At 36.8% G+C, this 15,136-nt stretch overlaps 1 protein-coding gene across 2 annotated transcripts in view; it reads right to left on the bottom strand.

Annotated features, from left to right (window-relative positions):
- The window catches only part of slc38a3b (solute carrier family 38 member 3b), a 45,346-nt gene that overhangs the window by 8,176 nt on the left and 22,034 nt on the right, over nucleotides 1-15,136 (bottom strand). The window contains exons 2-10 of one of the 2 annotated variants that reach the window (XM_038272965.1): nucleotides 14,894-15,067; nucleotides 14,520-14,540; nucleotides 14,344-14,425; nucleotides 13,896-14,011; nucleotides 11,984-12,057; nucleotides 11,521-11,613; nucleotides 10,583-10,664; nucleotides 3,357-3,439; nucleotides 73-131 (exon numbers count right to left, since the gene is read on the bottom strand). In XM_038272965.1, coding sequence (XP_038128893.1) covers nucleotides 73-131; nucleotides 3,357-3,439; nucleotides 10,583-10,664; nucleotides 11,521-11,613; nucleotides 11,984-12,057; nucleotides 13,896-14,011; nucleotides 14,344-14,425; nucleotides 14,520-14,540; nucleotides 14,894-14,997 — 714 coding nt within the window. In that variant the 5' untranslated portion in view covers nucleotides 14,998-15,067. The remainder of the gene's footprint in view (nucleotides 1-72; nucleotides 132-3,356; nucleotides 3,440-10,582; nucleotides 10,665-11,520; nucleotides 11,614-11,983; nucleotides 12,058-13,895; nucleotides 14,012-14,343; nucleotides 14,426-14,519; nucleotides 14,541-14,893; nucleotides 15,068-15,136) is intronic. The other variant, XM_038272966.1, reaches the window with a different exon arrangement.

Raw genomic sequence — 15,136 nt, 5'->3', positions numbered from 1 at the left:
GAAAAGCAGGGATGTTATCAGGAAAATATGTCCAAGGATAGCTGCTTTAATGTAAGAGCTGGGTGCACTTACTGAAGACAGAAAGAACACCATGCAGCTGAGAGAAAAGCCACTGGCGTAGCCAAGGTAACCTGAAAAAAAAAGTAGTTAGCGGTAAAACACATAAACTGATTTATATTCCTGATTCATGTGAAAAAAAAACCCTACTTGTTACCAAAAATCTCTGTCAGAGCTGCCAAAGTACTTTAAGAGAGGCTAACCAACATGTTTTTGATGTTTCATAATGAATAGATTATGCTGGACATGAGGGTGTGATTATCTCTAGGTAACCTGCTGCTCTCACAGCTGGCAGCCGGATAAAAACACGCTAATTGCTTGATGTCAACGTAACAGCTTCATTAGAGTGTAACTATATCAACTGGTTTAACGTAAAATGACAATTCTGATTAATCCGTTCCTGTCAAATGTTGGCACTGAAATAAACAAGTGAAAATCTCAAGATGTTCCAGCTTTTTAATATAAGGTAAATATTCCCTGCAGATCAGATATGGTGTTACATACTTAATTACTAAAAAAAAATAAATAAATTTAAGTAGTTAAAAAAATACAATTTTTAGTACTACAGTGAGAATTACAAATACATTATCTACTGTGATTTAAGAACTATAGAGAGAGAGTTTAAGAGGTGCAGACAGAATATGCTGTGAACCAAACATGTCAACGAGCTAATTAGTTATTTTGAGACTCTCAGAGGACAGCTTTTAAAACGCGTTCGAAAATATATTTATATAAATCTATATTATAAACCACGATAAATGCCGTTTTAAAAACTGTTCTCTAACATTATAAGAATTACTGCAAATATTTAAATTTGCCATCAGAAATCTTTATGACTCCAATCAAAGTTAAAAATTCACATGTTCCTGCATTTATCCTAATACACAAAGAAATCAGCAAATATTTCGTCAATTAATTCATCTGTGAATTAAGATTATTAGCCCAGGATGGTAATCCCAATAATTTGAGTTAAATAAAGCCAAATGTGTAGATGTGTTTAACCATTCTGTTTTCTTGTATGGCACAGTGCAAACATTTATCCATCAGGCTCTGTGATGGATATATGTTTGTCCTTCTTGAAAGTATTTAACATGTCTTCTCACACATGTAGAAGTGAACCAGTTACAAAGCTTTGGGTGGTTTCAATAAATTGTACCGGTTTACACTGGTTACAGGTTCAAAGGGGGTGTGTTACTGAATGTAGTTTAAGATACCAGGGTCAATTTTCTGTCCTAGTCTGCCAAGCTTATCTGTGAATAGATGAACTACTTCTGGCCTGGGCTGATCCTCGCTGGGACAAATGTTACGATAAAAGATGAGCACCAAAGTGCAAAATAAAGCAAGCTTCTATTAACAAACTGCTCAGCAAAAGAGGCGCTGCCTTAAGTGTCAAGGGTCCATAAAAAAAGGGCTTTCAGAATTGACAGGGGCACTTAAGTTGGAATTTTACTAGCTAGTTATAAGATGTTTGTCTAATCTATTATCATTATGTGAGTGTCTGAAATAAATGTATGAATGACTGAATGTAGAATAAAGCACTTTGGAGGGCCCTGACTTGAAAAAGCCCTATATAAGAACAGACCACATACCATATTATAGGGATTTGGTAATTTAGTTTCAGCTTTAGGTGTTTTTTTTTGTTTATATCAAAGATGCGCACAAAAGAAAATAAAGGTGCCAGTGACATGTAAACTGTGAAAGCGTCCAGAAGCTGTAAACTAAGAAATATGAAGAGGGATAGAAAATCAGCTGGTTAAATGTGGATTTCTTCTGTTCAACTTCTAACTTCAGATAATTCTAATGTTGGTGTTTTATAAATTCCAAAAAAAAAGTAAAAAAAAAAAAAAGGAAGCTCGACAGAAGAATTAAAGCAAGAGAACAAAAGTAAACTGAAAGAAAAAGGCTAATCAGAGCATTAGAAACTAGGAAGAAGGGAAAAAAAGAGTACAGGAAACAGGCAGAAAAGAGCTTTATCACTATTACTATCAATTTTATCTTTCTACTCTCAGGTAATGCTAACACCAATGAAGAGAGACACATTCCTGCTGGTATCCTTATTTGTTTATCTTTTTAATCTGAGTAAATATGTCTAAAAACTAAATGAAAAATCATAACTATCCCTGTTTCTGTATCACATGTTATAGTAGTGTATTATCACTTATCTTCAAGCTTGAAATGTCCCCATTTAGTCTCAAAACTCTGGTCACCTTAGCTTAAACTCTTCTAATTCTAAAACTAAACCCACCATTAATTCTGCCGCGTTACTAAACTGGTTATTCTGTTCAAGTCCAGTTTGCTGTAGCAGGCTGCCAGGGCACATAAACATAACTTCTTTATCAAAGGTCCCTAAAGGCACATGTGGGATTTTTAAGGGATTTTGCAGCTCTTTTATGTTTCTTGTTGCAAATATATGCAGATATAAGATCAATGTTTTGTCTGTCTGTTCATTTGCTATCTACTGGTTTTAAAGAGGTTTTTTGCTGACATTTCAGTAGTCCATCCCTCCATTCAGAGAGATGACTAGTCAACACATTACGAATCAATGGGCTATAATTATTAATTTTATGAATGTTTTTAATTTCTGATTCAGCAAAACATTTTGTTAACTATAGTTTATTTTGTTAATAGATTAAATTCCCTTTGGCTTAATTGTTAAAATGGATGTTTGAACATACATTAAAGTTCTTCTCAGTTAATTATTTAGATTGAAATTCTTAACAGGTGCTATTATTGCCCTTTGAAACAACACTTCAATTGCCGAACCAAAACAATTTGAAGTATCAAGAATAATACCAGAAACAAACATAGCAGTGACTCTCTGCTTAGAAGGCACTTATAATATGCAGATATATTAAAAAATTCAAGAACAAAGCACCCTTAGAAGCAAAATATGTCCATGAAAATGTAATAAGTCCCGGTTTGTGTGTATATGTGGCGGTGAGATGCGTGAAAGATGTGCAGAAATGAACAGGAAAGTTCTAGCAAAGCAGCCTACGAGCTGAGTTAAACCAGTTCAATCAAAAGGGAAATTTTGCAAACTTGACTTAACCTACAACAAAGTTTTAAAGGGACCTCTACAAGGAAACCAAGAAAGTGTCTCAGCTGCAGAGTAATGATGATCCAAAAAATATTTCTAAGCTTTTTCATTATCTATCTTCAGTCTCTTTTTATGTGTTTTATATGGTATATAAAAATAGGTTGTTTAATCTATATAAGCTTACAGTAAACTAATGTCAAATTTTACTTTATGCATATTTCTTTAACAAAAAAAACTACTTCCATTAACTAAAATTACTCACCGAGCTGTTTCATCAGAGCTAAGGGCAGGATGATGCTGGCAGAGACCATGATGACCAGGTAGTTTCCATTCAAGTACCACAGACTGTTTAGAGAGAAGTCAAGTTTACTTTGGTGAAAAATTCCACTGAGAGACAAAGGGACAGAAAGACTCATATGAATGTGCAGGATAACAAACCGCTAGTAAAATAGATTAGTTATCGGTAACTATGAAGCATTTGCTTACTGGGAAAACTTTAAAAATATTCTCAGCTCAAAGGCTGTGGAAAAAATGTGCGTGCTTCTGTTGCTATCATCAAAAGTACTGGAATAGAGCATTACATAACTGAGCCAATGAAAAGCTAAAAATATTCAGAAAATATGTTAGCGTTGACATCTGTCTCGAATCTTAATCACTCATCCAAAGCCATAAAAAAACCAAGTGAAGAAAGCCTTATATAATGATCAACTACTTGAACTATTGGCTCTTCATTTATCAATAGTCAATCATTTATCTTAGGCATCACTTCAATATCTGCTATATTTACTGAAAATTTTTGAAACCCATTAATATAATTATATTAGAAAAAGAACATAGTATAAATGGACAGAATGATAGTTTACATAAAAAAAACTTTGGCAAATGTTAAAAACAACAATTAATTGCAATACAGTGGTGCAATGAAAAACATGTGAGTCACACCTACGTGTTTCAGAACATTAAACATCAGTCAAAATAAGTAAACACAAAATTATGTTATGAAATTACCTTTTTATTATGAAGAGAGAAAAAAATGGCTTTTTCACACATGGTCACGTCGGTTTGTTCAGTCAATAAACAAAACAAACATATAACTTTATCTGCACCCATAGGTACACTTGTTTACAGTGAGATAAGTATACTTTCTTTCCATACAAAGAACAAGCTACAAGTGTATATAAAATAGACACAAGCGTAAATAAAAGGATGAGGTGCTCAATACTTTAGATTAAACTAATACAAATAAAATACTTTTTTTTAAATACTCCCACCTTTAAAACTAGATCAAGATTACATGAGGGCAACATAGGCAGAAGAGATACAAAAATTAGGAAAAAAATAAATAAAAAATGCTGAGACTATGCTAAGAGGCTTCAGCTTACTATGCAATGGATAAGACATGTCTTTCAAAATGGATCCAGACTTTCTTTGTACCTCCCTGAAGTAAAAGGATTCTCTAAGGATTCCTGTCTGTTCTTGCCGGAGAGGCTGTCTTGTGTAGTCCCATGACATCAGTCTCTGCTCCCTCTGCTGCACTGGCAATCAAGTTCCAAGTTCCTATTACCGGGAATTGCTGCATCTGGGAAGGGCTTTATATATTTCAGTCTTTCCCAGTAGGTAACCACTGGATTCTTTCCCAGTAGGTAACCACTGGATTCTTGAAAGCTATTTTAGTGAGTAGTACATCCAGCATTCCTAGTTTTGACCTCCTGATCTCAATCTGTCTCCTTCCTGTTTTCTCCTGCCTGCCTTGCCCCTGTTGTATTCTCCCGTTGGCTCCTGATCTCTTGCCCTGCCTCTCAACCAAATTTATTTCTACCTCTGTCCCTCTGGAAACCTATACCAGGTTAGTGTGCCTCTGCACCTGGATTACCCTCTCATCTGGCCCTTCAGCAAACCTCTGCAATGTGGACTGTTTCTCTATGCATGAGCACCCTTTGCCCTGCTTGGCAGCCTTAATGATTTGGATCAGTCAATCAATTATCCAAATCATCCAAACTGTTGTACCTCTGAAGAACAGAGCCGCTGGGATCAATCTTTGGTATCCAAAAAGATGGCTTTCATTCATTGCACCTTCAACATCGCTGAGTTGTTTTCTGGTACTAGCCCTGCTCTCTTTTTTAATAAACTCTTATGAGGCTTATTCCTTGTGTCAGCTGAATTATTGGTTTCCAGATTCTGTCGAGACATAACAGATTCTGGACTGAAGTTGCATCTTAGTAGCTTATTTAACTGCTTCACAAATTGGTTCGGGCAATTCTTGTTTTAGAGAGAAATGTATGTTAGACTTAGACTTAGACAGATTTTATTTTGTCAATTTGTATATACAGGTGTAAACAAAAAGAAATTTCGGTAAGAACACTTCTCTAAACTATTTCATTTTTTTAAAGTGCAGCCTTGATAAGGTAACCAGCAGTGATAAAAACATTGTAAAGAAAAACAGTAATGTAAACATATGACTGTATAGTTAGATGTAACATTCAGTTTTAAGTTTGAGTTTTTTTATTACCCATTTTACAGAGCATTTAGTCTAATGGCAGTGGGGGAGACACTGTGCTGGAATCTGCTGGACCTGCATTGGATGCTTCGAAGTCTCTTCCTAGAGGGCAGCAGGGAGAACAGTCCATGTTGGGGGTGTGAGGGGTCATTTATGATGTTACGTGCTCTGGACACGGAGCGCTGGGATGAAATGTGTTTTATGGAGGGAAGAGGAGCCCTGATGATCTTCTCTACTGTACTCAGCATTCTTCTCACCTTCTTCCAGTCTGAGGCGCTGCAGCCTCCACACCACACAGTGAGACAGCTGGTCAGAACTCTCTCTATAATGCTTCTTTAGTAGGTGGTGAGGATGGGTGAGGGCAGGTGGGCTCTCCTCATCCTCTGCAAGAAGTACATGCAGTTCTGCGCCCTTTTGATCAGTAAGGTGGCGTTTACATTCCAGTTGATGGTGTCTGTGATGTGCACCCCCAGGAATTTGGTGCTGCTGACCATCTCTACAGCTGAGCTGTTGATGAACAGTGGGGCGTGGTTAGGCCAGTTCTTCCTGAAGTACAAGATGATCTCCTTCGTCTTCTCCACGTTCAGGATCAGGCTGTTATCTTTAGACCAGCCCACTAGCTGCTCCACCTCCTCTCTGTAGTTCCGGTCATTGTTGTCACTGATGAGGCCCACCACCGTGGTGCCATCTGCAAACTTTACAATGTGATTGGTGGTGAACCCGGGGACGCAGTCATGTGTCATCAGGGTAAACAGCAGACGCTCTTTTATGGCCTCTTTATCACTTGAAAACTGAGTTCCGTGCTTTTAGCCATTTCCAAACCTCTCCATTCATCCAGGGTCGTTGGTTGGCCCAGGTGGTGATGTTCTTTTTAATGCTGACGTCCTCAATGCATTTGTTGATGTAGGCTGACAAAGTCATGGCATACTCATCAATATTTAATAAGTTGTCATTTGTTGCTGCAGCCTTGAAGGTTTTCCAGTCAGGGCATTCAAAACAGTCTTGGTGTGTCTCCATGGCGCCCTCAGACCACACTTTAACTCTAACTGTTGGTTAAAATATCAAGCAATGATGAAAATACCCTCTGTGTATGCAGATTGGAGCTCAGAGATAGCCTGGTGTTTTGGTTCTGTTCAAGTTTTCTCTTTGAGTTTTCAATGGTTAAGTTTACATTTTGTGTTATTGTAGACATTTTTGGTTGTAATTGATATCTTATGTATTTCTTGTTTACCCTCTGTTGCCCTCTTGTGACAGCCTCCCACTCCTAGTTCCCTTCTAGACTGTCCACACCTGTTCCTCATCTGCCAAATAGTCATCCCATTGTTTCTGTCTCCCATATATACTCCTTCTGTTCAGTCACTCTTTGGTTGTTCCTCGTTGCAATTTCTTGATCCTTGGGTGTTTTCCCTGACATCTTCTAGTTTTTGTTTTTTCTTTATTTTGTTATTTGGGATTTTTGCCTCAGTTGCCAACTTTTGGATGAATAAATCTGCAAGAAACCACTCCAGTTTCAGTTTTTGCATTTGGGTCCTCTTCAACCGTCCACCCAACCTGACAACCGTCAATGCAAAATAATGTATTAAAACAGAAAAGCAGATCAATCAGTTGCTCCAATGTAACCCATGAAACATTCTCGTTTTCAGTCAGCCAATTTATCTGGAAATCGGTATCTGGATTCAGTGTCTAGAGCAGGCATCCCCAAAGTCGGTCCTCGAGGGCCGCTGTCCTCCAGGTTTTAGAGGTTTCTCTGCTTTAGCACAGCTGATTCTGATGATGCAGTTCAGCAAAGGCCTGTTAATCAACTATCAATGTAAATCAGCTGTACTGGAGCAGGGAAACCTCTAAAACCTGCAGGACAGCGGCCCTCGAGGACCGACTTTGGGGATGCCTGGTCTAGAGTCATAAAGTAGGATTAGCCTCTATTGACTTGCATTGGCTCTGATGGCAGCTTGGTCTGACCTAAGATGGCCTCTATGTCAGCACGTCTCTCAACCAATGATGCGGGATCTATTTATGTCTATGGTGCGGGGAGCCAGAGTCACATGACCAATGCGGAGCAAAAAGCAATGATCCTTTCTCTGAATGTTAAGTTAACTGAGCTTCCTATAAAGGCTACTATATAGTCCCCACTCCATATATTGATTTAGGGATTAGAGCAGACGTTCAGACAAAGCTCTTGTGAAATATCAACAGACTATTCATTAGTTATTTATTTTAAACCATTACTGGAATGAATAGTCATATCACACGATACAAGTAGCTTAAATAAATGACTGTGAATCCTTTTAGCACTGCTGATCCCTAAATCCTGGGCACAGAAAGGTCTTTGTGTCCCAGAACCCCTTTGTCTTTTTAAGCTACCGAATCTGTTATTCTTGACCCTGAATGAAACACAAGCAGGGGGGATAAACTGTCTTTTACTGGTCTCCAGGTCTGAACATAAGATCATATCTGGCATAAGCTGTGTGTGTTTTTTTGGAATCCCTTTAAAGCAATAGAAGTCACACAAATAGCAGATCATGAAGTCCTCAGCCTTTTGGTCTCTAGGTCAACTTAGTTGATCAGCTTTAAAAGTGGGAGAAAAATGGACTCCATTCCAGCATTGAGGTTAGTTCAAATGGAAGTCCAAGTGCAAGCTTTATTTAAGTCTCTATCAGATTCTTAAGGATTCCTGAATTCCAGCAAAATAATATATATCCAGATTTAATCATATGCCTACAAGCATATTAACAAATGCACCACAGGACAGATTTGGAATAAATCAGCCTGGACATAAATGTTACAGGTAACAGTCTTTTTCATTGAAGTCAATATTTCAAATTCATTTCTTACTTAAAAAGAAAATTAACCACTTTAAAATGGGTTTTAAACCTCACGGCAAACATCCTGTTTCTCCTGAGCACATCATCAATCAGCTCATCTCAAAACCAGATCAATGCATGTCATGGCTTGAAAGAGCCAAGCCATTTGCCACATGTCATTACCGTCTATTTACAGAACCACAGGCCAGCCCTGAGCTGTCCTGACAGTTTCATACCACCTGCTGCCGTCGTTTGAGCGAGTGCATGCATAGCAAACAGTTATAACATTTCATGCATCAGTATTAACTATAATAAGACCACTGGGGCACCGAATAGATGTGCTGATCGAAAAGACTAAAGGAAGTTGCAATTGTTGTGCAACCTAAGCACTGACTTGTCAGAGTCTTTGTGCAATCATGGGATTTCAGGATAGGATGAAGGCCACACCATCTGTTGTAAAGACGTCTCTCTCGCTCAGGGCCGTTCCTTATCTGATTTCAAACGCGGAATTTATCTGGTGCATCTGTGTGATGGATGGTGTACTAAATATACTATTTACTCTGCAAAATGAATCTGAGGTACAGGATACCCCCCAGCTCATTAGGAAGACTCAGACGTACAGTGCAAAGGTTTTGAAACTTTACCACATTTGACCTTCCTTTAAAATCTTGATAACATTTTCCTTAAGTTTTACTAAATATTTCAAAGTTAGTTTTTATTCATTTATTGAGTTTATTTGATAGGGACAGTACACAATAAAATATACTGGAAAAAAAGTAGCTCCATGCTGGCATCATAGTGCTAATAACATGAGCGAATGTGCGGCACTTCTTCCTAGGAGAGCTTTTATAAACAGTATCTAAAACCTTACAGTTTTAAGTAATGATAAAAGAGCTTACAGGATATCTAACAAAGTATTCATATACAGACATATACAGCAGAGAGACTAATACAAGTCAAATATATTAAAGCTACAGTGTGTAATTTTCAGCGACATCTAACTATCAGACCACAGACTGAACCAACATGAACCGCTCCCCCCATCGCTTCTCCCCCTCCAACAAAACAGAGGCCGTCATGGTACAAAACGGCTTCTACAACTTCCACATCACCTTGCTTGTCGAGTGATGACGAGGCTTGTTTATATAGATCATTTTATAAATAGTATTTTATTAGGTTACAGATTGTATATAGGCCTAACTTGCTGCAGTCACATCAGAGGGTAATGAGGATCTCTACAGTCACTAGTTAGTCAGCATTGATCTGCCGTAGCACAAAAATATCTGCCTCCATAAAAGAGATACCCACTGCTATGTATCTATAAATAGCCATTTGTAAGGCAAATAAAACCTAAAGATTGAGATTATAAATTCTTAGATGATAATAAATAACATACTTATGTATAATATATTACATTCAGTAAATCGCAGTAATTATTACACAATAAAGCATTAAAGAGTATTGCGACACTGTTTTGATGGAGCAAGGATTTTAATTGTTTTTCAAAAAAGTTAAATGTGGTCACATAATTCAAATAAACAGTTTTTGAATATTTTTGACTATTACAGTGTATTTTTTACAGTGCACGCTTAAAATGCAAGAGCAAATGAGTAGTGGGGGTCAAAAGAGGACTTTATATCTCTTGTAACAGAAGAACAGTATCCTTATAACATTATACATTATTTTTAAGAATAAAAAAAAATCAAGACTTTCTGTTTGGTGGCTGGTGGACTTCATTCAAAAAGGCAAAAGGAAGCACTGAAAGTATGGGGATGATGTGAGTAAGAGTAAGATGATTTCAAGCAGATTTAAGCCTCTGTAGGGCTACTGGGGAGCCAATAACATATGACAAGGATTTTTGAAAAGTGTGTTGCACTGAATGTATGCAGTGCTAATTACTTTGAAATGCACCAATGACAAAAGCATCCAACTTCCTAATTATTGTCCAAACTGACTTTCAATCAGTGCCTTCCTACACCTCAACCAACTCTAAGCATTCCCTATTTTTACACCCCAGCATTGACTGAATCAACAACATGTGGGAAGTGAAACATTTGCTCCACAAACATGCCCCCTGTCCCACAGGCAGAAACTATACACCAGGTCAACGACTAGCAGAACACAGGAGTCTTTCACTTGAACCGGCACACTGACGTCTGCTATGACGACCATAAAAACAACAATACTCACTCAGAGTAGTGATCCACCTTCAGGAAAGCCTGGATGACAAGCGGCAGTTCTGATTTAACTATGTACAGGTAGCTGGACATGGCTGTGGAAAGGAAGTAAGAAGATGTAAACAAAATGAATTCCAAAGTTAAAAAGAGAGGAACTCATCTGGCATATGGTCACAATCACATATCATTGCTACAGTATGTCATGCTAACATTTATCAGGTTTTTGCATGTGGCAGAATGACATCGACTTCTGGTGACATTGAAGTCCTGCAGATTTTTGTAACCTAACAGAGGCTGTAATATTCAGTATTTTTATTTTGTTTTGTTTTTTTCACTGGTGACGATTTTTTTCGAGCTATCTATCACATCTTTAAACCTTATGAAAAAATGTTTTTTAAAGCATTAAACTAGAACAAGTGATTTTTATCAACTATAAACAGTCCTGTCAACTACAGAGCCATTTTTAACATACTGGATTTTTTTCCCTCTTTCCACTTATCATTTAGGTAGGTTAAATATTCCATTAGTCATTTTTATCTGCACCTGCATCTTTCTTCTAATTTTATCATACCAGTGTTTTGACATATATAAACGCTTCCCTTAAGTCATTAATCATCAATTTCAGCAAAGACCCCAGTTTGTCCCCAAAATGCTTCAGTTTGGGACATAACCCAGACAAATGTTTACTTTATACATGTACTTGTCTTTTGTTTACCAACCACAAACAATACAGCTCGTTCTTGTACTGATTGCTCGTAATAATTCCTCACATCCTATAATTACCACTAAGAAGAAAAACTAATATAATACAGGGGGTTTAACTGGATGTCATCATCTGTTTTCTGGGTTTAAGGTCGATCCAGTTTAATGATCTGTATTTCTTGCTAGTAGGGCTTAACTGTAATCAGTCATATTGCCGAATGACATCAGAAATCTAATAGACGTTCTCACCTCCAATGTTCTGCAGAGTGATTGCAATACCGGCAGCCATTTTTCCAGGTGTACCAAAAGCCCTGTAGCCCAGCTGTTCATAAGAGCGAATACCTGGAAGCAGATTACAGGCAAATATATTGAGACACATTTGTTCAGATGCCCTTCAAAGAAGAACAATAAAAAGGCTTTAGAAGAACAATAAAACATAATCAAATTGATTAGGTTCGGTGGTTCAGAATTTGTCAGGAAATTTTAAAAGATTTGTTTCAAGGTACATGAGTTCTTTATTAGTTTTTCTCTGTATGACCCATTCCAACCTTCAAAAAAAGGTAGCAAGAAACCAAATCTATTAAATGCAAATTCATGTGTCATCTATGTATGAACTTTCAATTATAGTTGCAAGCACTTTCAAATTATGATTCAGTTAAAAAAGATTTTAAATGCAAAATATGTATTTTTATAAATATCTTACAGTACTTACCAACAATACCAGAGGATTTGAGCAGCAGATGAATGGAATAGGATGATAAGGCTGCTACTGTAGTCAGAAGAAACCTGTAACAACATTCACCATCATAGAGGATAAAGTTGGTTGTAGACCTATTTTACTCCCAACTCTTTTCTTGTCCTCATAGTCTTTGTCTTGTAACTAAGAAGTATGAAGATCCAATAAAAAAAAAATTATTTCAAGATTGAGACCTTCAAATGATGCCAATACAGGATATGTCAAGCTCATGACAGCAATCAATACTTCTACACCTTTGTTTCTCTCTCTTTTTCTCAGAGTTTCCTACTTGAGAGAAAGAGAAACCCAAACAGATTTTACCCTGAACTCCAGGTCAACATTCCTGATTAGTCAGTGTTGGTTTATATCCCCGACCTTTCTCAGACCTTTTAAAGACACTTACGAGCACCCTGGGATTACCCTGGCACTAGCCGATATGAAAAACATTAAAGCTAGGGCTAGAGCAATGGATATGGTTCACCAATAAAAGACTGTGGGTTATTCAGAGTTCATCAACTATTTGGAAATGGTTGCTACCCACTGGCAACATTTCTTGATTTTGGAACTATGACACAAGACAAAAGCTTAAAAATACATAATTATTACTCCTGAAAATAAGATAGACATGAACATAGTTAAAAAAGCAATGAGTGTAATTTTGGTGAAATGGTCAAAGATTCAGTAATAGCAATTACCTCTAATTTTGTCTGTATAACTATAAAAATATGCAAATTTGGTAAATAGATATAAAAATATACAACAATAGAGGAGATAACTAGGTAAACACTAGTTGTGATATGACTCAGATATGAAACATGGATAAATACATATTAAAATAATGATTGGGATATAAACATCTGTTTATGGGTCTTTTTTTCCCTTTATAATATTAACATTGGGATTTTTTTTTCACAAAAAATATTCACTGTAGAACTTAAAAAACTGTTTGAATTACTTTTTTATTATGTTCAAAACCAAATAAACATACATGAAATCACAGACATTTAAGACTAAATCCATAATAGTCATAAAAAGAGGCAAAAAGATGAATCAAACATCACTTAATTGAATCTTATTCACCAAGTTGTTGTGTGATACTTAAAATAAATGGGTATGAAGATTAATTTAGGACATAAAACTTGCTTTTTACGTCTGACGTTTGTTCAATGTACCTTATTCAGCCTCTTGCATTTGCTGCTGCTGCACAAACACAGACTGCATGAGTAAAACTTTGAGAGTCATTCTATGATGGCAACAGTCTGCACAGAGCAGCGGAAAGTAAACGATCAGTCCAAGTGTCTCACTGTGGTCTGGAGGTTTGGTTATTCTAAGCTGTGTCCTTTCTAGGAACTGTCTCTGGTAGGTGGGGTTGGATCAGAGTCGCAGAAAAAGAGGTATGAATAGAAGTGGGCATATCACTGAGCGCTGATGCAAGATGCACAGAGGCAGGTTGTAAATTATCATTTTGCGCAACAGCACTATCAATACAGGCTACTTATTTAGCTTTAAGTAAGAAATGTATCAAAAAGAACACTAAGGCTAAATAAAAAAGATTCAGCTAACACACCAAATTTAATGCCAAACCTTTCCTGAGGAAATGTTTAACTATTTTTTAAGCAAAGCATAGGGCAGCTATTGACTCCATACTGAAGCCAACTTTGTTATGGTGGCTAATTTATTTGGATTAAATCTTATGAAAAAACCTAAGTAGAGTACTCAAAAGTAATCTTTGCTGTTTCCTGTCAAAACTGCAGGGGGAAAATTATGTGATGAATGTTTGAAGCATTTTTATTCAAAATTCCTGTAGCAGTTGTGTTGCAGGGTTAATATTTGCACGACATTGAAATTATCTGAAAGTTTTAGTTGAAATATAAAAGTATGTACTCACAAGAAGAGAAGAATCCCCGTGTTAGCCATGGCATATGCCAATCCTAAGATGCCGCTGCCCATAATGGCATTGCCAAGGTTAAAGACCGACATGCCGAAGGAGGTCTTTCCTTCAAACTGGGAATGGATTTGACAAAACAGAACAAAATTTAAGACATAAGCCTTAAATTACAATGTATTATGATTAGATTTGATAAAAACGTTCCTTATTTCTGTTTTTTATAGCTACAAAGTTCTCTCAGATCAGTTCTTAGCAAACAAATATTTTTTATTTTTTTTTTATGGAGTGGAACCTTTATGGGTGCTTTCATTAATTAAAATGCACTGTTATTCTCTCCTTTTAAACCCAATTTATTCTCAAAGGCAGAAGGAGATATTTCTAAATTAAAATGTTCAAGTTATGACAACAAACGTAAACAAACATTGTTTCTGTTTATAGATAAACTTACATCTGTAAAACATGTGGGCTTCTTTCCATGTGTGCTGGGAAGAAACTCTTCACTCTCAAGCGCTCCTTCTGGGTCATCAAATCTATAAGCAAGAATTAGGCTCATTTTTAGTATTAGTCCACCTCTAACTTGTGAACACACACAAAAAGACTTGACCAGGGTCTAAGCAAACATACCTTAGATTTTCAGTGCCATTTCTGCACAAGGAACCATCAGGTGAGGTCAGCACAAAAACAAGGCAAACATGCAAAGTTAAAGAAATAGAAATTATGTAAAATAGGTCATGCTTTATATTTCTACCACATATTTTATCCTACTCATTACTTGGCATATTTATAAAAAAAATTTTTGTTGTTATTTACAAATAGAAGGTTAGGATTGGTTCCCTTGATTTACTCTGGCCTGGTACCAAGGATGTGGTTTTCACATACGGTAGGTATAACCACAGAGGAACAAAAAGGTGCAAAGAAAGGGAAAGGTGCTTAAATCATGCTGGGTTAAAAAATATCAGTCTTTTGTCTGTGTGTGAGAAAAACGTAAGAAAACTCACTGATCCTCAGCTAACAACGTCTTCATTGGCACATTCATGTCATCTCCGAGGTCATGGGTTTTCCCGTTGGATAATATGTTCATCTCTGACTTAGCAGGCTCCATCTTTCCAGAAATATCCAGTTCTCTATCGCCTGTGTTTGTTCAATGGAGGAGGGCTTCAGATCTTGAATTTCTAAAAATATAAAGGTAGAAAAGTTTTAGGTGAGAGCATTTACTTGTGTATGATCAGGAACAACTATAA

This window comes from Cyprinodon tularosa, unplaced genomic scaffold (assembly GCF_016077235.1).
Source record: "Cyprinodon tularosa strain WSP-4 unplaced genomic scaffold, ASM1607723v1 ctg85, whole genome shotgun sequence".
NCBI classification, from domain to species: Eukaryota; Metazoa; Chordata; class Actinopteri; order Cyprinodontiformes; family Cyprinodontidae; genus Cyprinodon; species Cyprinodon tularosa.
Note: the sequence above shows the minus strand (reverse complement) of the source record. Positions and strands in the feature narration are given on the sequence as shown.